Here is a 24,614-nt window from a genome sequence, read left to right on the forward strand (position 1 = left end):
AATTAGCAAATGCTAGCATGATAGCATGCTAAAGTAATATGGGCAGTACAGTAAACATACCTGCTGCACATCAACATGTTAGTCTTAACATGAAGTACTAACATAGAGAACATATTAAAACGCCCAATTTTCAGCATAAACATGCTTACAGCCTGGTACAAAAAACAGTTTTGCTCACTATAACTAATTTCCCCATTCATAACAACTGTACATTTCAATTCTATCAAGGCTTACAGGCATTATTACGAGCATGGCTGCTTTGAGTGAAAGCTAGCTGTTAGGTTTCAGTAACCAGGCTTCATTCAAGTGCATCAGCTCCGCCTATTTACCCATATTTGGATTATCTGGGAGTCAGGCACTGCCGAGATGGCGACAGCCTCTTCAGAAACCTATGGGTGACGTCACTGAGACTACGTCTGTGTTTTATAAGATCTGTGATCATCATCTAGTTTCCTTGATGATTTAAAATCTGCATTTGAGCGCACAGCCAATCACAGTGAGCAGCATTCACTCTGCTCCTCGCCCACTTTTCTTCCAGAGGCCTGAGGATTGGTGGATGGGTTGATGGTTTTGTCTTCGTTAAGTCACTGACACTGGAATGCATGAAGCAATACAACAGACAGCAGCGGCAACTCTCTCCAGCTCTGCCCCACTCTCCAGGTTTGCTCTGCTGATAACACATTTGCATACATGTCAGAACAAAGAGAGCGGACTGACGCCTTTTCCTTACATTCATTTAAAGTCTGGCGATATCTAGATTTTTCTCATTATCAAAGAATCCCATAAAAAGCTGAAAAACAACAAAGAATTGATCCTACGAACAAATCCCGCCTGAGTAGCCAAAGCCGGATACAGTTTAGTCCTCTGTGCTATAGAGCCCCATTGTTGTCCTAAAACTATTAAAAACACATCAATGCGCCACACCTTTGCACTGGCTGAGATATTTCTTCATCACAAAGAACATGACAAATGTAGTTTATTCGCAGCTGATCCCTCAGACACTGTCCTCAAGCTGTGAAATATCCAACAGAGCATTAAACCTGCTGCTGAAAATGGCCCCCAACAAATCCAGGAAATCTCAGGAAATTATGTAGCCTTGTTAAAAATTGAAATAATAAACTCAGGAGCCTGTTGTACAGACTGATATCTTCAGTAGAAACACATGGGGCTGAGAGCAGATAGGCAGGGGAAGTCACAAAGTACTGACAGACGGGACTAACTCACTGCTGGTTTTGGTCTTTTTGTGGGATTTGGGAGGTCCGTCCCACAGTGTTTCCTGCAGGTGGTCAGGGTTAGGGCTAAGGTTGAACATAAATCAATCCAAAACATGCAGCACATTTACGGCCTATCTCATATTTTTCCTCACTCTTCTTCAGCAAAGCATGTGAAGAGGGGATCTGTGGTGTGGCATCACGCTGTAGGCACTGCTTGATAATCAGGCTTTATCCACTAAATGCCTGTTTTCCTGCAGATCTGTGTCGGATGGGACTTACAGTGCCTCTTCCTTTTAAGGTGCTGGGGTCTTTGCTAATAAACACACATTAACATGTAGGTGCATCACCCACCTCCCTTGCAGAGCAACAGCTGTTCTGTTGCAGGTGGACTCAGATGTTTGGGAGCTGGCAGATCAAAATGCCTGATGTCACAGCAGGGACTTTGGGCTTTGCTTCCACCTACAGCTGAAGTCAACAGAGTGCTGTTAGAGGACGACACTGCAGACATGATATTTGACCACAGACAATGCATTGGCTGATTGGCAGGGCTAAGCAAACAGAGCCACGCCACAAGGTCCAAGCCTGCGTGAAACACAAGCTATCGCTATTATACCACATGTATACTTCCACAAAGCTGCGCAGAGACGAAGGCTCATGTGCAATGTGTCACAGAGCACACAGCGGTGAGGTCAGAGGGTGGATACGGCCTTTCAAATCTGGCACAAATTACACGCCTGCAGCCAGCAGCAGTCTCAGGGAATTCCGGATAGGAAGCTGTGAGAAGTCACCAGCAACTCAAACAACTAAAACTTAACTCTTTCAAGAGGATTTGGTTGTAAAGCCTCCTCAAGTGGAACAAATGGGTGAGCTGGCTAACCAGAGATGAGTTTTTAGCTGGATTTGAAATGTAGGCAGACTCTAAAGGAGCGCAAGAATCACATTTGTGGGGTCTTGGTAGTTTTATTCTGCCACTGGAAAATGCTCCTTTCATCAGTGTTTATCACCTTTAAAATAATTACACATCCTGAGAGAAATCTGTCATAATAAAAACAACCAGCAGACTGGGCTGTTTTAATGCTCCCCTTTAGTTCAACCTGGTTACGGTAAAAATTAAGTTTTTATTTTGTTTTGTACGGCACAATATGGTACAATCGAGAATAACATCAAGCATCACTCTGCAGATGATAAAATGTGGTGTAAATTTGTGGATTGGATAAACACTGCAGACAGCAAGCGAGAGCTCGTAGAGGAATGAGTGATCCTCTCTGCGTCACCAGGAGACAATGAATGTGATATGTGCACTGTTTTCAAGTGAAATCAGGTTGACTGATGGATGAGTGCTGCAGACTTGGACGTTGTTCTCAGAAACAGACCAGACTCGTCAGGTTTCTCAAGCTCTACCTGAAGGAGATTATGCTGAATTCATTGTGTGAGGTCACCCTAACCCTAAACAAGACAGAACTAATGCAACTAGTTTCACTGTGTCACAACTCAAAGTTCTGGTCTTATCCTAAATCAGTGCTTTAACAATGCTTTTAATTTGAAGGCTGGGTATGTATCTCAGTTTCAGTACTTATAATTGTGAAAATCTACAGGTAATGGCTTGTCAACCTCATGCACAAACTACATTGCTGCTTAGAAGCCTGCAGCCACCAGAGGGTCCTCACATATAAAAAAAAATAATCGATTACAAAAAAATCAGCTTTGTTTTCTATTAAAAAAGCAGTCTCCTTAGATTCATGTGTTTTTCTGTGGTTTATTTTGATAATGCCTTTTTTCTTGTACTGATGTTACAGGACAGAAACTATGCTGAACACAGAAAACCTAAACATAAAGTTCATTTGTTAAGTAACAACCGAGCAATATAACAACAAATGGCAAAAAAAGGATATGAGAATTGACATGGCATCAGTACATTTGTGAAAATGACCACAAACACTTCCTCTTCTTAGCCCCTTAAATCCCCTTGATCTGTTTAAATCCTCAAAGATAAAGCGTACAGAACCACCCATGGAAACCACTCCCCGAAGCAACAGGTGCAATGCTTTTTTTCATACCGGTGTTGAGTGTCACAAACCCTTTGAGGATATGGTTACTTCCAGACAGTGAGCGAGCCACAGGAAGTCCACTCACACGCGACGATTCAGAGAAGAAATTTAGAGTCCTTTAGGGCCGGTCGGTAAAAGCAGCCCCAGGTCTCCCTTCATTTCCTCGATGGCCACAAAGGGAGATCATCAAGCAGCTCTGAGCTCGCATTGTGAAGGCGCTGATGTCGGAAAGTCTCCACGCGATGACCTGCGATGTATAGTTTGCCTAAATTATCCCGCAAACCTATAGTTCCTTCCTCCAAGACAGAGGGGCGAGGGAAATGACTTGATTTATGAAGCAGGGCAGCTTGAAGGTCAGCACCAACAACAAACAGGGCATTGTGTACATTTACTGGAGAATATTCATCACAGCAGTACAAACCATTATCATCAGTGTTTTGCATGTTTAAGGGAAGCAAATGGCAGCTATTTGTGTTATTTACAGTAAACAGATGACTTATTGATGGCTTACTCTTCACACTGTGGTACAGACTACAGCGTGAAGAGTAAGCCATCAGTCAGGTTATGCTAACATGAAGGACTTTATGTGATGTCACTTCAAGGAAGAGAGAAAAGGCTTTGGTTTAGGGAGATTTGATATGAACTGACCTGGACTGCACTTCTCATTCCTCCTCTTTCTTTGACCAAACACAAACTGAGAGGTTAGAGGAGGGAAAGGCTGGGGGGAATCTGAAAGGCTGATGACTGGAGGAAGGGGCAGATTCGGCAACATCTTGCATTCTGACACAAGGCGTCGTCAGCCTGATGTTCTCATAACAGCTGACTCCTACAAGCCATCTGCTCCACAGGCTCCTCTCTGTTACCTCACCTTCTTGTGCTGTCTGAAACGTCACAATCAGAGTTGACTGTGCGTGGGATTTCAGAAGGTTTGGATGGAATACAAAATGCTCCACTTTGTTTCATCCACTCCTACTTAATTATTAGCACTTTTTGGGGCTTTGTTGTTCTTCTAGTTATTTAAATAACGCATATTTCCTCCTCATGATCTGCTGCCGCACACAAAGCAGCTCCGCACCATTTGATTTCTAAAATTAACAGTCGGACCACAAAAAATAAAAAGACTGACTAGGGGGACATTTGATATCATTTCAGACTAAAATAACCTGAATGTGAGAGAACTTGTATTTAAATCTTCCTCAGCGCTCAGGAGGAGGAACTCAGAAGGCGCACATCGTGCATTTCAAATGAAGACATTTTGACATGTAAGAAAACCACAGGTGTAAAGAGTAAAGTAAAATATGGCTGAATTCCTTTCACTTGCTTCAAGTTCAGGGTGCTGGGATGTGTTTGTAGTCACTCCTGATGCGATAGTGGGGTTGGAAGTACAGATGGGTCATGGTATCTGAATTGGGTGCAGTGAATATTGAGTATTACCATTGTTAGTAGAAAGCACTGCACGTGTCATGGATGCTACTCCCATTGTGGAATTTTTGGGGGTGCTGCTGTACACGGCGTATACATTTGCACACAAAGGATTTGGATAGTCTAATAAAATGGCGGACAGTAAATATAATGCATCATGTTCACATCATATCAACTGGGATTGTAATCGTGAGCAGCCGAGTGGGAGAAGCCCCCGCCGATAATTACAGAGTCTGACTTGTAATTATGAGGAAATTCTGACAGCAGCGATATCAGTCACATCCAAACACTCAAGACTCAGACTCGACGCTGACAGCAAGCTCAGCCAATTTAAAAGGGAAAACACTTTGTTTGTATCCAGTTTCACTTGTTAACGAAATAGGGAACACAGACAAAATGACCCATTTAGAAAATTTACTATATGGTGTGATGGAAAGGCTACCAGTGGGGCGAACCATTGGAAGGAACGCTCTGAAGTCGAAATTATTGCCACATTTCCACTAGCGCGGCTCGACTCGACTTGACTCTACTCTACCCGGTTGTTTTGTGTTTCCATTAGGGATAGGACCTGGTACCCGATACTATTTTTAGTACCTGCTCTGGCGAGGTTCCAAGCGAGTAGAAGCGATACTATATGTGTGACGTCAACAGCCTGTCGGCCACTGATTGGCCGGAGAGTGTCGTCACTGGTCTGCGACGTCCACACCGGAAAAACAATCCCACCCCCTCCATTGTAACGCCGGGCAACAGCAACCGCTTACTTTATTCTTTATTCTCACTCGAGAGAAATGGCTGCTCGTAAAATATCACCGTGGTCCGTCGACGAGGTCCAGACTAAAAAGCCACAAACCGAGCAGCAAATACAACATCGCCTCGATGTCCTCCATTGTTTGACGGCTCTGCGTCGCGTACAAATTGACGTCATGGCAGTTTCACGCAGCCGTGGTATGACGACCCCGCCTACGTTGAGGAGGTACTATGAAGTACTCAATTGTAATGGAAACTCAACCAAACCAAGTAGAGTAGAGTAGAACCGAGTCGAACAGAGCTGGAACTGTGTAATGGAAATGCGCCATATGGGACTTTTTCTGTTCTTGCCATTCTGCCAACATGGTGTGAATGCAGCAACATATTGTGCACGCTGGCTTGCTGTCATCACATGCTGTGACACTTGAATACAACAGAGACATTGTTAATGTTATTGGGAACACCTGTGCTTTCCTTTCCATTCAACTATACGCCCTTCACAGCCTTCTTTCAATGAAACTGTTCATTTAAATTACTTTTTATGTGCAAGTACAACTGGTGTTTTCAGCCTCAAGTTATTCAATGACAGGCACTCACTTGGTACAAATGTATAACTTACAAAAACACAAATTGACAAACACATTTTAAATTACATTTCAGTGGTTTCAAATGAAAAATGTCATGTGTCGAACTAAAGAGTTACGTTTCCCCCTGCTGGTAAATCCTTTACTCTGCAGTCACCAGCTGCAACAGAAGAGTCAAAACTCCGTGTGAGAGTCACCTAACCTGAGCCGAGTCTCTCCAAGAACTCCCAAGCTGCTCCAGCATCACCGCAGATCAGGTGTCGAAGCCCCCAGGTAAGTGCTGAGGTCTGAGACGTTTGATTTGATGAGCTTGGCCGGGATGGTCGGCATGTTCAGCCTCTGATAGGCGGCAAACCTGTGGCAGCCTCCAAAGGAGTAGTAGTAATTTCCCCCCTCTCTGCCTTTGATCCAGAGCACATCAATGGGAGGAACAACGCTAATGTCTGCTGTCTCCTGGAAAGAGGGACAAACGGAAGATTACTCCATACAGCGAGTATGGAGCAGATACTACCCGAGTATTGCAAAAAAAGATACACTATAGTGCAAAGTAAAGTGAGAAGCTGCACATTACTGCAAACATGCTCCAGTAGGAATCTTGTAACAGCATTTTAGGCAGTGATGGAGGTAGTGCTGCATTCAGTTTACTCAAGTAAAAATACAGAATAATTATCATCAAAACTGCACTTCTGATGATAATGGGCCCTTTCACAGTGTAATTTTGTGATACATTATAAGCATCAAGTCCAGCAAAGTTTTTAGGGAGCCAAGTCTGAAGTACAATGTTCAAGTCCAAGTCATCAGTCTCAAGTCTACACCCGGCAACTTGTAACTATAACTTTCTGAAATGCTCAGCAGAAGTATACAGTAACATAAGAAGGAAATACTCAAGTACAACTAACACTGGAGCAAAAGTACTTGATTAAACATTGTATGTGTTGCTGCAGTCATATCAGAGGACTTGGGGATAATATGCAAGCAGCACAAATATACACGTTAGCTAGTGACGTTAGTGATTTCACGTTGGTTAGCTAAGTTAGTCCAAAGCAGTGTTGTGAGACGTTTAACTGTATCTTAACGCCATGTCTCATTCTTTCACACACACACAGGACTGTCTTCAGACACATATTTACATATAAAACACAAGTTACCCTTATTGTGTCCATCAGACTCTGAACTTTCAGCTCATCCAGCACCGGAGGAATCGGTCTGATAATGACGTGCATCGGGACGTTATGGACCTCCTCGACACTGTCCGAGTGAATCGACCTGTTGTCGCTGTTGTCGCCGTCCGCTGCGCCCGACTGAGTGGACATTACCGACGTGTTTCCACGGGACGAAACTAACGGCTTCACCTTGGTCACAGTGTTGAGCCACAGCCGAAACATTTACCTGTCTACTGTAGAGTTTTGCGTGTTTCTTTACTTCCTTGATACTAGCTTATTTACGTAGTGCGTCGTTTAACGGACGTTTTCATTGGTCCTCCGCGCTGTCAATCATAACCATAAAACGCCCCCTCTTGTCCGTCGGAACCACTTTTGGCATAATATGTTCGAACTACTTTTTATTTATCTAATGTAAAAAGTTGTATTTGTTTCGTTAGCATGTAGCATAAATGCAGTTCTACTGGCCCTCGCTGTAACATTCACAGACAGGAGGATAATGACAGAATTAGCAATTTTTTTTGGCCACTTGGGGACAGCAGGAAAAAGTGGTGAACGCTAACTGACATAGCATCACCTTTTAAGTTGTCATGGCGAACTTGTTAGCGAACAGTTGCTTATTTATAACGCTGCACTCAGTGACAAAACAACATTATCATTCATTTGGAGTCGTGTTTCGGGACACCTGATGAATGTAAGTAAGGTAATCGCTCTCTTTTAGCTCTGGTTTTGGTCACGACCAACTCCTCAGGGAAATATCTGGTTCTTCAGCTGCTAGCTAGATGCTTCATACTGTTCACCAGCTAGTGGCTAACTGTATATGCCTGTTATTTGGTGCTAAGCAGGTAGTAAAAGCTATCACCCCCCCCCCCCCCCCCCCCCCCCAAACAATTTTGGTGTTATAATATAACACTTCTGACCTTGATAAAACGCAATATGTAGAAAGGTATTAACAGGTCAACCCTTCCTTTTGCCACAAACTGGGTTTTTTGACAAAGATGACAGGATGTGGATTAGCATTAAGTATTGTTATTGCACCAAATAAGGAAACATTTCATGTCACCTGCATTCCTTTTGTTTGACTAAGACATGTACATGGTGACAGTACAGGTTTTAGGTCAGTTAGACCCAACCCTCATAATACTCCAATGACAGAAATGGTGATTTATTTGAGATTTGTGAAGGGTAGTGCTGCATGAAAGTTCTGTCAACACCACCTGCAGATATGGGGCATGTGAAACTCCTCTGTGTTTAAACCATGTGCAGCTGGAGTCTCTGAGACCCCAACAGACGTAATGTGCCATTTTCTTGAACATGTCCTCAAAATCACATTAACAAGAAATTTGTATAAAATGAGAAAAAGTTGTGAAGCATCAAGCTATTGAACCGATGTTAAGTGTGTTTTTTGAACTGTCAAACAGAACATGAAGGTCAACAGGTCTGTTTCTTACCATTTAAACTCTGTTGGTGGTAGCTGTCGAGTGTTTCATGGCTCATACGTGTAATACCAAACACAAACTTTACCCCTTTTGTAAGATAACTTATTCATTTCATGGCCAAACTGTGTCTCATTAAAATTCTCTCCAGCAATTAGTCATGCAGTTGAAAAGAGCTGCTACAAGCCCAGAATCCTTTGGTGACAATAGTTTTTAATGAGGTCAGTGTTTCGTATTGTCGCATGATATAGGCTTCCTCCTTCAAAGTGCACTACTTGGTGATTTTCTATTTTTGCAGGGATTTCAAAGAGCCAGCCAGGTTGCTGTGGTTACTGAAGGGACGTCTGGGCCCGCAGCTTTGCACAGGTAAGTGGAAAGCTTCAAAGATCTGTGGCAGTGGAGTGGAAACAGAACTATTGTTGTTTTCTCCAACCCACAGCTACAGCATCTTCTAATGAGACAATTAAAAATGATTTCTTGGACAGGAGAGGCAGGCCATTATATTGAATTATTACAAATACTTTGGACTCCAATGGAAGCGCCTTTTATGTTGATTAATTGGTCACACGGGGATCAGTTGCAACATGAAGGAGGCCTATATATAGTATGTAATCATTAACAGTGGTAGCAGTATGTTATATATCCTTGTAGAATAAAACTGAACCAAACACATCCTGTACTTTAGGTGCTGCAGTGAATGTCATCAAGTTTTTCGCCTTATTGTCAAGTGATAGTTTTGCAGTAGCAGCAACACCCTGTTTATAATTTCCCCCCAAAACAGCTTACTTTTGAAAGCCACTTTACATTTTCGACTTTTTTTTTCTTCAAGAGCAATTTAGCTGACACCAGTATAGCGTAAAACCAACAGAAAAACTCCAATTAGACTGTAATATGCTGACATGGATCGTGCAGCTTGCTGCATGACTTGGTGTTTCTGTATGAATAACTACAGTATAGTAAATATGTATGGTGACATATCCCCCCCGGGCATTCACCGCTTTATACAATGTCAGATTCAAGTCGCTTCTTTTGCTGTCAATCAAAAGCCATTTCATCACGCACCAAACGAAACCCTATCATACGAAGTGAAGAGACCCTGTCAGTCAAGCATATAGACATGTAAATCATCTCCGGTGCTGAGATGTGTTTGCAGTCCCACTACACTCTGCGTGACCCTCTGCTGTCACAGCAGGACTGTGTTCTAGTCGCTAACATATCTCAATTACTTAGATTGAGTTAGTCACACAGGTACAGCGGCAGGTCACGGAAGAACAGTTCCCACATAATGATTTGCTGTTAATATTAGATTTCAGTCCCCGTGGGATTGTCACACTTAGAGCAGCTGGAGAAAATTACCTGCCAGCTTTCCGACAGGGAAGTGAGCTATATTTATTTATACCTTCTCTCTCTTTTTTTTTTTTTTAACACGTTGACATGCTTTTAAACTGATCATTTCTCTGACGGCGATTCTCACTCTTCAAACTATAGCTTTGTGATAGATGAATGTGTCTGAAATTATGACACGGTTTAGCAGCAGTGGATATTTCTGTGTTTGCGGATGAATGTGTGACTGATTTGTTCAGTGATGTTGATTATTCACTGGTGGCTCTGGCTGCTTAAACCTATGAAATTATTTTCTGCACTATCTCCTTTGAGTACAGCTGCCCAGAACACGATTTCTGTTTAATGATCTTCTTTGCCTTGAAACGTATTTGCTCTCCCAGCCTCACCCAGAGAGAGAATAAGTGGTGTTTTGGAGTGAGATTATTTAGATGTGAACTGAATTGTAGATTTACTGTCCATTTACACTTCAGTTCATTAACTTAACCACTAAAACTGAAGCAGCAGAATAACATTTTTTTTAACTGTTCAAGCTTAAATATCAATATAGAAAGCCATAGAAGCATTGTTAAAATTATCTTATTTATATCTAAAACAAATGATAAATACCTCACATCTGCAATTCATTTTCTATCCCTTTTTCTGCATGTACCTTATATGAAGGGAAAAAAGGAGCTATTTAAGGAGTGCCCTCCTTGACTTTTGCTTGAGTGCTGATGACAAGTTGGATATCTTAGATGCATAAAAATGCGATTTTGACATGACTTCAAAAAGAGAAGCATACGGATGAGGTGGACCCTCTGCCAACAGAGAGACGAGGAAACAGATGGGTTTTACACAAACAGCACAAACATCAAGAACACTGAGTTAAAGAGCTTGGCAGTCTCACTTGATGAAACAGTGAGGAATGGAGGCGCTTTTAATGAGCATCTCTCCTGTGATGCAGAATGTGAAAAGACAAACTGTTAGCTCTTAAAGGGGCAGTTACAGTTGGTTGGCCCTAACTGGTTGAACCAAATGGTTTTCTAACCTCTTGTTGAGTGACTTTGGTCAGCGTGCATGTAGATCGGTTATAGCGTGAACATCGTTTGAAAGGTGACTCATGTTTTCATTTCGGAAATAACAGAGTCGAGGGCAGAACATCCCCTCCAGCTGAATTATCCAGTTGAACTCCACCATCATCAACAGAAAATGGCTTGTGTTTGTTGTTGTTGTTGAATTGTTAATGCTGACAGTTGGTGGTCAGCCAACAGATGGCGCCACATGTATGTGAAGGGTCACGGTGAGGCCGGCACCAGCTGGAGGAGTGTGCAATCAAGTAATGGTTGTTTTTCTGATAATAAAGATGACATGTTGTTTTCTTAGTCAACCTGTGAGACACAATGCTGGTTTTGAAATGGACAGGGAAACCCTTTAACAATAGTTTTACTCCACATTCTTTTAGGACTACAGCTAATGTTCTTTCTATTGATTAATTTATTGAATTAGCCATTATTTGTTTACTCTGTGAAATGTCAGAAAAAGTGTTCATATGTCTAGTTTTGTCTGACCAATGGTCCAAAACCTGATTACATCCAAGTTCAAATTATACAAAACTTACTAAATGCAGTAAATACCCAAATTTGAGAAACTAGAACCAGGGATTATTGCTTGATAGAACAACTGAAATGATTAATAGATTATCAAAATTGTTGCAGATTAATTATCTGTTGATTGACTAATTGATTCATCGGCAAATTGTTACTAATACAGATAATTTCTCTGTGTAGGGTAGGTTGTCTCGATTACTTGATTGACAGTCAGTGAATTGTGGTAAATGCTAAATACAATCCTTAAGTCCACATATGACAAATGAAAAATGCATTTCTTACTAATAGGAAGCAGACAAATGTTGGCATTTTTGTCCAGCAAATGATTATTCAGGTATCAAAAAATTTGCTGGTTGGTTTTATGTTGATGGACTAATTAAGCAATGGCCTAAATGGTTGAGCTCCAACGTGACATGTTTGCTATGTCGTGTGTGAGCACCTGAAAGACACTAGTTGCACCTGAAATACTGACAACAAAAGTGATTACAGATATAGTTTTTCTTTTCCTCCATATTCCTTTTTGTCCCCATCATCTTAGCAAAAGAGATAATTTGTCAGGGGGCAGTTCAGAATTTGAATACGTGCCACCTAAATAGCATGATAATCCAATGCATCGTGTTCTTGTTCTGGTTTGTGTTGTTTGACAGCTGTGTCTGCTGCTGTAGGTAGATCTGTGTAGTAACCTCACTGCATCAGAAGGCACTTATATTTTCTCTCAGTCAGTCAGAAGATGATGCCGTTCTCAGGTCAATATCTCTGAAGTGTGTGTGGCTCGCTTAATTTTGCAGGTTGCTTTCAATAATTTACCTGAGTCTGCATGACTGACTGTAGAGTGAGACAGGGACGTGTATGGAGGGTCAGCGTCCCCCTACCTGCCTCCCTGTGCTGGTTGCTGTTGTTGTTACACACACAGCACAACCTCGGGTGATGTAATTGGATTGCATGCGTCCCATTTTATAGTCCATTGGCTTGTAATGAAAAAAGTTATTTACTTTCATCATAAAATCTGATAAGGGAGCACATCTGCCAGGGTAAAGTTCGAGTGAGCACCGTACATGAATGTTGATGTGCGGTCTGCAACATCCTGATCTGCAGCACTGGGAGCTTTTGAGAATCAACATTTGCTTGAAAACCTGTCAATTGACAATTTATTTAGTTATTTATGTACCTTCAGTAACATAACTAGCATGGTAGCATGTAACAGCAGCTATGGCAATCACTGCTTTCCCACACTGAAGAGAGGAGAGTTCAGCAAAGTGTCTTGTTTCTGAGTCCCTGCTCTGCTCTGCTCTGCTCTGCTCTGCTCTGCTCTGCCTGCTGTCTCATTATACTGTCGCTGTGCTGCTGGAGGACACTGAAGGACAGAAGCGATTGAATTCAAGTGTTGTATATTCCCTGGAAACCAATCAAGAAAAGCCCCAGAATAATAATCCCTGTCCGCTGTCGTGATTCATTTTTATTTTGTTCCATATTTTTCTCTGGCTTTTGAGTCACTCAGAAAGAGTACTTACAGCATAAAATCAATGTTCCATTAAAATTTAATGACCAGGAAGGGCTTAATAGTGGTGGAACAGATGCCTCTGCTTTTGATAACGCCGACATCTCAGGAGCTCTTATTCAAAGCTATATCGGTGTTGTCAGGTCCACTGACCATTCCTGCTCTCTGCCGCCTTGGAAAAACAAAGGATATTGGCGTTTTCGTGCCTTGTAGCGGTGAAATTAAAAGTTAGTAAATTGACAGTAAAGCTCATAAGATTCATCAAACATTGACAGAGGCTACAGCTGATGGCACATTATAGTCAAAAGTATAATTACTCACTGTGTTAATGTTGACTGAGGGCTATTTCAAACACATTCCAGATTCACCATTTTTCTGTGTGATATATTATGAGGAAAAAGGTGTACAGAAAATACAAGAGCTTGTATACAGTAAATTGAATGAACAGGTTGGCCTGTCAGCAAACACATGCAGGGTGTGTGTAATGTATATGTGTGTGCATGTTTTTTCTGTGATAAAAAAAAAAACCCTTTCTCCTCTGCATAAAATCAAATTTTGCTGTTTTAAAGAAATAAGAGTGCACTTGTAGGTTCCTTGTGCTATTGTTTTTATTAACGTTATCATTGCTATTGTTGTCATCATTATTAATTGTAGCAGAACAAGATAAATCAAAACACCCCTCAGCAATCATGGCTTAAGTTTCTTCATACTCAGCTGGAACAGAGATAGATAAAGAGAGAGAGCGAGTGAAGAAGAAAGTGGAAAATCTTAATCAGTTTTTTTTTTCTTTGAGGACCATATGGAAGGTTTCAAGCAGCCAACCATATGTTGAAGGCTTTTGTCATGGAAATCATACTTTTTGGCACTTTTTCATTGCGCAGCCAAGCCGGGCACATAAATAAAAGAACAGAAAAAAAAATCATACAGAACATGATCTTTGAGAATACACAGAGTTTGAAGTTTTTGTTTGTAACTAACAACAGATAGCTTTTTAATCAAGACACTCCCTGATTCACATGGCCACCCAGACTGCAATTGGTACCTGTATTTGTCTTTTTTTTTAATAAAAAAAAAAAGACAACATGAATAGAAAAAGAGCAATTAAATGTCTACATGCATTGTCATATTATTGCTGTGATATATTTACAAATATATTTACAAAATCATCAAAGAGGAACAATGTTTCCCTACATCGAAATTCAGAGGTTTAGCATGAAACTGTGCCTCCTTGTTGGTAATTAATATTTTTCTCTGAGGGCGATCTGTAATACTGCCAGTTTCAGATACAAGCCTCCAGTACATTTCCAATTGATGTTTTTAATGATCTCACTGCTTTTATCTGCCTTATTAAACCGCAGTCCCCAGGTTTGGAGATACATTATCCCTCTGTCCTTCAGTAAAACAGTAAACACATAAAACTGAAACTATAGGAAGTACTGATTTCTGCTTTAGTTCAATAACACGGCGATGTGCCAAACTGTGTGTTCTGCAAGTTAATCAGGAGACAGGTGGTTTGTACGCTCTCATGCAGTGATTCAGCTGTAGCACTTAGACGACCATTGACAGGATGATGGGGAAACAGGGAGGAGAGGACGGATAAACAGAGCAGAAACTCCTCTTTTCTCTCTTTTCCCCACAGTTTTTTTAAGGGCGAGTTCAGCATTACAGCCATCGTGTCATCCATTTGGAATATGCAAATAGCTGACAGTGCATTTGCCTGCTGGTGCTTGACCTTCCCCTTGGAGGTCGCTCACCGACTCAATTACGCTCCCTATCTGCAGTCTGTCTGCAAACACCTGTTATCCTCCCACACTCCGCCACCCTCCGCCAATCCCACTTCAGCACATCTCATCCTCGGTGCGTCTGTTGAGAGGCAGTTGGGATGGGATGAGGATGGCTGGTAAGGGAGGGGAGGGACGTGAGGCAGGGACAAACGATGGGGGAGTTGGAAGTGCGTTACAGCGCGTCGTTTTATTACGACAATCTTGAAAACTTTCTCTACCAAGACACTTCATGTCAAGATCATTTCCATCAGTGCTGGTTAAGACGTCTCCATCCTCCTGTCGCCTCAGGAGGATCCTCTCCTTTAACACCTCTGAGACTTGCTTAGCAGTTTGAAACTACGCAGAATAATTTGGAAGCAGTAGTGAATTAACTATATTTAAATGCTGTATTATGTCAGTGACCTAAATGAGAATTATTGTAATCCTGTTGTGTAATACGTAACCTTCCAGCAGTTCAGTCAGATCGCCTGCCCTTCAGCTGCCAGATGAGATGGGGTTTTTTTTTTTACCTGGTTGCTTTTTAAAACAAAGGCAATGTTTAAGATATTACTATTATAGAATAGCAGCCTTTTCCAGTCGAATTAACTCTTTTGCACTTTTTGACTTGCTGTATAAGGGATTGAGTGTTGCTTACAGTTACAGCATCACTGTCATTATTGCTTTTGCGCCGTTGAAACCTTGGTGTAGCTCGATTACTCCTACATTATTTGGCTCTCTAATTTTAACACACAGATAGTGTTACATTTGCGATGTGTGCGTGCACATCAACGTCAGCCATTTCTGAGAATTGTTTGTTGCCTGAGACATAATGACGGAAAGGCCCAAAAACCTCCAGTCATAAGGAGGCGGTGGACTTTTGGAAAACAGCAAGATGGAGCATATTTTAGTGTTTTGTTTTCATTGTTTCTTTTTATTGCCCTAGATCGACTGAAAACAGGACAGCTGTGATTGTATACATGTCAATTGCTGTGTCAGTAAAGTTATTGCCACGAAAACAAAAGTAATTCTGCATTCATTCGTTCTGAAGTCTCCTAGCACCGGTACTGTACATTGTTCCTCTTTAAAAAACTAAGTCCCACGGACTCTCTACAGTTTTCATGCATATAAACATTTTCTTTGAAGATCAGCAGCATCTTACAAGGTCAATGGATGTTCATTTTTTTAAATTATAAACAATAAATAAATACATGATAATTAACAAATAAGCAAGTATTCAATAAATACACAAAAATAAGGTCAATAAATAAATAGATAAATAGGTAGATAAATAAAGTATTTACATGATAAATAGATGGTATGCATCTAAACTGTGGGCGGAGCTTTGAGCGACATATAAAACAGACAAACAGAATAATTTGACTGTCACTTTGTAACTGAGGGTGTGTGAGTCCATACCTTCACTCTGAGGTAACACTGATGGAGGGGGAGCACCTCAAACAACGGGCGAAGATTGCTCTTTAAGACGGGACGATGCACCATAAAGGCAGCAGAGTTTATGGAAGCCACCATGGTGGAGGAAGAACAACGAGTTTTCATTGCTATAGACAAGTCGACCGCACATGGCACTTACAACAATAGATCATTTGGTCTGGCTCCCAGTGTTTTTGTCCAAGTCTGTACATCAGGGTGAGACTATGAATTTGATCAGACGGAGTGTGTGAAAACCTGTTCAACAGGCCTGTTCAACATTTTAAAATCACTGCTCTTGCAGAATTGGATTGAATGACCTATGGCCTATAGCTTATTTAGATTAACTTTTTTTTTTTTTTTTTTTAAATACCCACAGTTACAAAGATGCTTTTGATCAACAAGGGATAATAAGCACAAAAAAATAAATTTAGAAAAATCAAATAGAAAAATAACATCCGTTGAATTGAAACATTGGTGTGGAAAAAGGGGTTTGTCTTTTTACCTTTTAAAATGATCTCCCTTTTTTGCAAATACTGTCATAGTTCACATTTTCATAAAAAGTTCATGTTGGCAGTTGCAAAAGAATTCAATTCTTAGCAAATAAAAAGCAGCATAAAAATACAAGAGGTCATTTTGTCTCTAAAAAACAAAAGAACACTGTTAGTCCTTTTTTATGTTGTTTTTTTTTTCATTTTCTCATTACTATTTGCTATAAAATATCAGGAATCTAAATATTATTACTATTGATATCAATATCATTATAGTCATTGATAAAAATTCACATGCCAGGCCTCATATATAATTGTGTAAATGTGTGTGTGTGTGCACACGTGCGTACATTAATGTGTTTGTGTGTGTGTATGTGCATGTGCATACATGTCTGTGTGAGTGTGTGTGTGTGTGTGTGTGTGTGTGTGTGTGTGTGTGTGTGTATTTACATGTGCCCACATCCGTGCGAACACATGTTGCGTAATTGTGTACAACTATCATCTACAGTCTCTATTTGGGGGAAGGTTGTTTGATTGTATGTTTCTGTGGACGATTAGCTACTGTGCAGGGAAAAAATCCAGCATCTTTTGAAATTGTCTTTGCCATAATCATTAGAGTTTCTTCACGTAATCTCAGTGAAAATATTGCTTTCTAAAAAAAGGGAAGAAAAAAGGCATGGAGGGCAGAGTGAACAGGGTTATTGGTTGTGAACCGACAACAGGGGTTCAAAATTTTGCTTCTTCCTCACGGTTAGTTTTCTGATCCAGAGTCGTCTTCGTCTGCAGAACCCTTGAAGCAAGCTGACTCATAGTGCTTGTTCAGGTAGGACTTGAGAGCGAAGGTCTTATTGCAGCGCTTGCATCTGTAGTGCTTGAAGGCAGAGTGTGTTTGCATGTGGGCGCGGAGGTTTGAACGGTCAGCAAAGGCTTTTCCACAGTGTGCGCAGGCGAAGGGCTTCTCCCCTGTGTGCGAGCGCATGTGACCTTGAAGGAGCCACGGCCGGCTGAAGGCCTTGCTGCACACGTCGCACTTGTGCTTGAGGTCGTGGGTGAGGATGTGCATGGCCAACGCCGGCATGGACACGTACACTTTATTACAGGTGGGACACTTGCGGGCCATCTTGCTGTCCAGGCTGCGGTGCGTCTGCTTGTGTCTGCTGAGGTTGGAGGAGGTGGCGTATGTCTTTCCGCACTCGTTGCAGGTGTGGCGAGGCGTGCCGGCCCCCCTCTCTGGAGCCCCAGAGTTGGCACTGCTGCTTCTTAAGCCCCCACCATGACTCTCGCCATCTCCCTTCCGCCTCGAGCGCCCGTCAGAGATGAAGAAGGCATCCATGGTGTAACCCTCGGCCAGGGCCTCCGATTCACCACTGTAGAAGCCGCTGGCTGTCATGCCAGACTGGGGGCTGTCGGGTTGCTTCAGGTCGGGGTCACAGTACTCCCCTCCGCTGCTCACCTGGGTGTAGAGGGGATCTGACACCGGCGAAGCCAGCTTGTGCTCCATCTTCTTCTCCTCCTGGTATACAGATGGCGTGATGTAATCCTGGATGTAGCCTGAGTAAGAGACACACGCAAACACAGTTGGCCAGAGGTTGTGATGGATAAGGACACAGTGACATGCTGGTGATTACATGATTATCATTTTGGACGATTGCCCTTTGTGAAATGGTGAAAGCGTGAGTGGCAGCACGGAGCTAATTGCATTTTTTCCAGAACTCACAGGTTGTATGCACAATAGTGCAGTGATGCAGGGAGACATGACGCACTCAGCTGTGTTTAGAAAGGTTGCAGTTTTAAATCACTACATAATAGCTCATCAAAGAGGTCTCCTGTGTAAAAAGATGCATATTAAAGCCCCTCTTACATAAAGTTGATTATACCTTCTTTTCTTCCTCTATGCTACGTCAGCCCTGGCTGGGGCCTGTCTCCATGTTTGTTTAATGAATGCTCTGTGAGTGCTGGCGTTACAAGTCAGACAGACAAGGCCATGATTCAACCCTAAAACTTAACAAATCCCTTATGTCCCCAGAATTATTATTTCGGAAAAGGTTTTGTATTTTTTAATGTGTTCTAAAAAACGCAAAGCAAGTTGCGCCTTTGATTTGCGAGTGCTGCAAACAAATACATATTTTGGTGTTGGACCAGATTAACATTGCTGCTCACATCCTGTAGGATTTCATGCTACTTGTTTAAGCATGTTTAAGCAAGATGCAGCGAAGCACAAAGCACCACAAGTGATTTAAATGTCCCCAACTGTGCAGAGCATGATTTCAGGGAGATATATTTTTGTTGGCATCATTCATGTCTTTCCGTTCTCTCCAAAGCAGCCCAGCGCCAGAGGAGCTAAAAGGCTTGCTGGCAGCTAAATGCATCCAAACAGAACTCAATATATTCTTATGCTGTGAATCTCAGGAGCTTAATAAATACTAAATGTATTTTACCTTCAGGGTTGATATTCTATACGTTGAATACATGAGTGCAAATATAAAATGTGGTGAAATTCCTGTCCTGAGAGAAATAGTGCATAACTGCAGAAAAAGCCATTCCTAAGCACCGTGTGCAGCAAGCAGTGGAAATTAGTTATTGACTGCTTTTTAATGAAATTCAAAGTTTAGAACTGATCAATAGGCTATCATATGTAAAATAGTGCAGCTGTTAGAGCAGTCGGGTGCTGGAGAAGATAGAAATAGTGCGAGGAACAGATCAAGTATCTGCGACACACTGTGATGCTTTATTGAGCACAGGGTGCTGGAGGCTTGATGATGTTAGACATGGCATCACACACATTGTTTGTGAAGAGGGGGTCACCTGTCTGCAGACGCACTGAGCACACTGAAGTGCCTTCAAGAAACAGGCCATTAAGAAATCAGCTGAAGTGCTCTCTTGCTACAGCGTCTCCAGTCCCAAGGGTTTCTGTTCACACACCCACTTTGTCAAAGACATGACCATGACACCCGGGGACAGGGAAACACCAGGCCCGCGCACACATTATTATGCTGCACTGCATGGGTTCACCGTTTTAAACTACACAGGGGGCGTTCGTCAGAGAGAGAGCGACACCTTCGTTTAAAAACAAAAATTCATCAAAATGTATTTATTCATCTTCTTTAAGGCTAAATTCTTACAATTATGATTAAATGTACAAATGCTGCAGCTTCAACAACTATTTGTAGCTCCGAAACATCCACCTGTTTTACTGTTGTGACTGTAGCTGAGGGGCCTCGGCACTACATGCGACGACATGGCTTTTATAATGCCGAGGTTTTTTTTTTTTTTCTACAAAGCATACTGTATCAGTGTAAGCGGAGTTGTTTACTATGTTTCAATTATCCAAGGTCAGGCACACAGCTCATCATTTAGGACTCGCGCTGTATCAGCCTTTACAGCTCATAGACTCATTTCTCTAATGCAAAGTAAGCATGTAATTAATGGACCCTCTCAGCCACCCCTCTTTGTTGTTCGACAGACTCTCAAGTCAAATGTCTCCACAATGGGGGGAAAGAAAATCTGCTGGCGCGGCAGAAGTGCTGATGTGTGGTATTTCAGGCTCCACGCTGAAATTTCTTTTATTTTGCGTCTTTCTTTTTTGGACTCAGCTTGAAAAGGACCGTTCTTTTGTTCAAATTAAACGCCTTTTGTCAACACCAATGTAGTGCCTTATCGTCCTTTTCTTCCTATTAATATAATGCTTATTTTTCATGGTGTTGAACAATAGATTCAGGAACAATAGAGAGTGACAATTGTACAAATGGATTCATTAATAATAACGTTAAATCGTGCAGCAGGAAATCAAAATAACATCCATTACAGGCTTCAGAATATGCCTGGTAAATATCTACAAAGTGCATGTTTTTATTTCTTGCCATCATTTTTGAGTTAGTTATTTTTGATTTAGCGAACCCATTATCGTTTACAAACCAGTCCAGGCATTTTTGTTAATTCCACTAATCCTCATCCATCCAAAATTCGCTGAGCCTTGCTATTGACACGGTTGAATAACAGGTGGCCATCGTCACAACATTTAGCTGTGGACTGTGAAGCCTCCCTCACTGTGAAGATATCCTGACAAATCATAACAAAGACACACATATGGCCCTCCAAACGTGGCCACAAAATGGAAGCGGCGAGCTTTAAGCAGACCGTGAAAGTGAAGGTCGCCTCTCAGCTCTGAGTGGAGCCGACTGTGGCCGGTCCGTGTGTTGACCACAGTGCAGCTATGTGCCTTTCTTCATGTTTACTGTACAACCTCCGTCACGTGATCGAGCCTCATTGCTGCCCCAAGCATTTTTGTCTCCTTTTTCTCCTTCCCTTTGCTATCCCTTCAGCCCGGCTCCCCACCGCCCTCCCGGCTGTACTGTACAGTGTGTTGATGTCTCTTGTGGCGACGATAGGCCTGCACGGCTGAAACTCTAACCCCTGCTAGTTTTCAAATGCCCGGAAGGAAGAGAAAGATGTAGTGGAGCGATGGGGGTGGGGAGACTATGCATGCTCCATTTGGATGGGGAGAGGGGGGCAAGGGAGGATCGGACCGTGATGGGAACTCAAGGACAATAACAGCTAAGGACAAATGTATCATCCGATACTCATCTCTCATATTCATGAATTTTTTAGTCCACATGATGACCAGTTACAGTCAGCCCATGTGTTTCCAGCCCGCACTGGTTTGGTACAGTCACACAAATACGTAACTGGAGCTTCTGCTGCTTATACACACGTTTTGTTCCCTATTTACATAAGCTAATCCGTGGCTGTGACCTGAATTGTGTCTGTCCTTCACTGGAGTCAAAAAACAAAAGTCTGGGAGCAGGGTGATGGGGGTGGGGTGCCTCTGGAGGGGATTATTTCAGATATTGATGCAAAAATCAACTGGCTGCATGTAACATCTCCCACTAATTTGCACACTGCGTGCGTGTTATCGGCTGAAACAGTCTCAGCCGACAAAAACAAAAGAGGATGCCATCTGTGCTAAGTGTGGAAATGTCAGGCATGCTGAAATGGGCACCGGAGCTGTCTACAGGCAAGAGTGCTAGCACATCTTTAACTAGAGCGGGGCAGACTGGAGGCATGTTAACTCACCATTCTCACTGAGACGAACCCCAAGGCTGGTCACCGAGTCTGTGATGGAGCGTGCAAAAGTGAACGAGTCGTCCAGGTGGTGATGATGATTGGAGTTGGCCACATTGGACGAAGAGAAATCATCAAGCTTGATCTTCTTCACCAAAAATGAGCGGGGCATGTTTCAATGGATAAAAACACAGAGCTGAGAAAAACGCATGAGAAAAAATAAAAGACCCTCTGAGGAAGCACACGAGCAGCGCTGGCTTGACGGTAATCCTTTCGGTTAATGTGAAGACAACGGCCAAAAACATAAGATAAGAAAGAAAATGGAAACCAGTGGAGAACAAGGCTGACGGCAATGCTGTGTGATACTCTCTGGCTCCCCCAGCTTCCCCCAGAAAAATAAAAAAATAAAAAATAAAAGCGATCCTGTTCAGCACTGGATAGCTCCTGTGATGCAGCAGGCTTAAGGGACCAGTGAGGAAGAGAAGAGATGGAGACAGACAGAGAGAGGAGGGAGAGAGAGACTGTCAGACTAGCTGAGATCAGCAATCACGCCAGCCTTTATATGGGGCACAGGCAGTGGAAGATCAGGTGGTGCTGCGAAATGGAGCTGCTTAGCTTTAATCCATCAAATGTCCCCGGGGACACACATCAAATTACTACTGAACCGTCTGTGCATTCGCACACAGACAGAGGAGAAAGAACTCAGCCAGACCCCCACTGCCCCCACTGCTGCTCCCCCTTCTCCTCCCCTCCCCTCCCTCTTTCACCCCGCTTATGCTCCATGCTCGGAGGAGGAGTAAAGGAGGAGGGCAGACAATGGAGATGTGGATGAGAGCACACTCAGTGTCCTGTCCCCCATTGTTTTCAGATGAAGTGGCACAGTTTATGTTTGCCTTGTGCAGGCGCTGCCTCCCTCACGTCATCCCTGTTACCTCAAACAGCCTCAGATCTCTGCATCCCCTCGACACACTGCACTGTACTCGCACGCCGAGAGCGCACGTACAGTACAGGAGAGGTTATCCGAGCGCCTGGGAGTGCTGGACCCTGTTTTAAAGCTGCACTGGATTCCAGCACAGTTGACGAGCGGGCTACGGGGAAGCACTATGCTGCACTGCTCAGCTCGTCTCGCTCCCTCCCCATTACCGCTGCACAGATGTGTGTCCTGCCATGCATGACAGTGAATTATCTGATTAATTAATTACATTTTTTTTGATTAGGGTGAAATCTAGAATTAGATCCGTGCTTGCTAAATTGGCCAGATATTCTCTGGGTTGGTTTGCATTTGTGTGGACTCATTAGCCCACTCTATGGATTTTATGCGACATTATGCATTGTTTTCTCTTTCCAGCTCAACATTTGCTGCTGTTGTGTCAGAGTAAATGAAATATTTATGCAGAAAGATTAAATCCGGTTGTATTTTCTAAAAGCAACGGTGGAGCGTTTCCAAGTGAAACCAAGTGATGCACCTGTTTGATTCACAGTCAACAGGAAACACTTGTGTCACATCACTTGTTTGATTAATTAGTGTCTTACAGTATTAAATCAACAGAACCACGTCCTACATAATATCAGTGGAGGATGTGCAGACACAAGAAAATAGCACAGATTTATGTATTTATTCCTCTCTGCCTAATTATTTTGTTTCTGTGGCTGTATGTTTGAGCAGTAATGATGGTGGTAAAGTCACCATGATATTTTCCTGTCATAGAGGAAATTCTTTTTCAGGTGTTTCTTGTATTAATTGTTTAGTCTTTGAGATGTCAGAAAATAGTGAAAATGCCTGTTACAATTTTCCAGAAACCTGAGGTGATGCTTGTTCAAGTTACAGTCAAATAAAAAAAAAAAACAATCCTTTTGAGAGCATATTTGTTTAACAGTTCTTTTAAACAATAAATTGATCACCAACATTATTGGCGATTCAGTTTTTTTGCCGAATAACAAATCAATTTACTGACTAATGTATGACTAACTGCATGAATTTTACATCCATTTTTTATAATAACAGTCGAAATACCTTTCTGTTCTGGATAATTATGAATGTTGAATATTCAGAAGTTTTTTTTAGTTGCATCATCATCAAGATATTTCCAATGTTTCAAAGACCACGCGTATATTTCCCTGGAAAGATTCAGAAGGTTTCACTGACCGTTATGCTCGTTCACCACAGATGAAAGGCTCAACTCATAACATTTCCACGTTGATCCTAAAATTGGGCTTGAATGTGGTTAAAGGCGCTGTAGATTTATCCAGACGTCTAGGGGTGCCCCCTCGCCCTGGGATGCTCTAAATCATCCCCGCCAAGAACAGTGACCCTGCAGCTCGGACGTGGCAGGTTTCAAGAGGGAAGGCGTTAAATCAGCGAGGTTAGGATTTATCACACGTGTGTGATTGTACATTACAGCACGGGTTCACTTTGCTGTCACCAAGCCAAGCTTATAGTGCTGAGGGAAGGACAAGAAAGGTCAGGGGATGGATCATTGTCTAAAATAATGAGCTGTGCTGGGGGGGGGGGTTGTTTCTGTGTTGAAATATATTTTTTAATAAAAACTACTTTGTATGAGTCATCTTGTGAAGCGATATTTTACACAAACTTCAGCTCTTTAATTTTCTAATTGCACCAGTTTTCTTTAAGATGCTCTACTCGTCTGGCCATCAACACCAGCCTCCTCTGCTGATGTGTTCGGACTGCTGGAAAGATCATGATTCGTTCATGAGAAAAAAAATCTTTGCTGCCGTTGAATTATTCTTCAGACTTTATTCCACGGAGCAGGGAGGTTAAATGAACAATGAACCTTCCTTGACTCATGTTGAGCCTTTCCAGCAGCTTCTCCA

General features: G+C 42.3%; 2 protein-coding genes across 3 annotated transcripts; both read right to left on the reverse strand.

The window, feature by feature from the left end:
* Positions 1-1,655: 1,655 nt before the first annotated feature.
* Positions 1,656-7,436, reverse strand: srxn1 (sulfiredoxin 1 homolog (S. cerevisiae)). 2 transcript variants are annotated; one of them, XM_070969524.1, is made up of 3 exons: positions 7,164-7,430; positions 6,218-6,468; positions 1,656-1,673 (listed from the first exon to the last, which is right to left on the reverse strand). In XM_070969524.1, the coding sequence occupies exons 1-2, from the start codon at positions 7,398-7,400 to the stop codon at positions 6,259-6,261; spliced, it is 447 nt and encodes a 148-aa protein (XP_070825625.1). In that variant the 5' UTR covers positions 7,401-7,430; the 3' UTR covers positions 1,656-1,673; positions 6,218-6,258. The 2 variants fall into 2 exon arrangements, with proteins under 2 accessions (XP_070825625.1, XP_070825626.1); XM_070969525.1 differs by lacking the exon at positions 1,656-1,673 and having other exon boundaries at positions 4,739-6,468; positions 7,164-7,436.
* A 6,186-nt stretch (positions 7,437-13,622) lies between these two features.
* Positions 13,623-22,577, reverse strand: scrt2 (scratch family zinc finger 2). Its single transcript, XM_070968734.1, has 2 exons — positions 21,795-22,577; positions 13,623-18,272 (listed from the first exon to the last, which is right to left on the reverse strand). The coding sequence occupies exons 1-2, from the start codon at positions 21,952-21,954 to the stop codon at positions 17,473-17,475; spliced, it is 960 nt and encodes a 319-aa protein (XP_070824835.1). The 5' UTR covers positions 21,955-22,577; the 3' UTR covers positions 13,623-17,472.
* Positions 22,578-24,614: the final 2,037 nt, after the last annotated feature.

The sequence above is a fragment of the Chaetodon trifascialis genome, chromosome 8, assembly GCF_039877785.1.
Source record: "Chaetodon trifascialis isolate fChaTrf1 chromosome 8, fChaTrf1.hap1, whole genome shotgun sequence".
NCBI lineage: Eukaryota > Metazoa > Chordata > Actinopteri > Chaetodontiformes > Chaetodontidae > Chaetodon > Chaetodon trifascialis.

Coding starts and splice junctions, on each gene's coding strand:
- srxn1 (XM_070969524.1), bottom strand. CDS start 7,400: ATGTTTCGGCTGTGGCTCAACACTGTGACCAAGGTGAAGCCGTTAGTT. Junction 6,469..7,163: donor GTCTGATGGACACAATAAGG/GTAACTTGTGTT, acceptor CCCTCTTTCCAG/GAGACAGCAGACATTAGCGT.
- scrt2 (XM_070968734.1), bottom strand. CDS start 21,954: ATGCCCCGCTCATTTTTGGTGAAGAAGATCAAGCTTGATGATTTCTCT. Junction 18,273..21,794: donor GGTTCGTCTCAGTGAGAATG/GTGAGTTAACAT, acceptor TCTCTTACTCAG/GCTACATCCAGGATTACATC.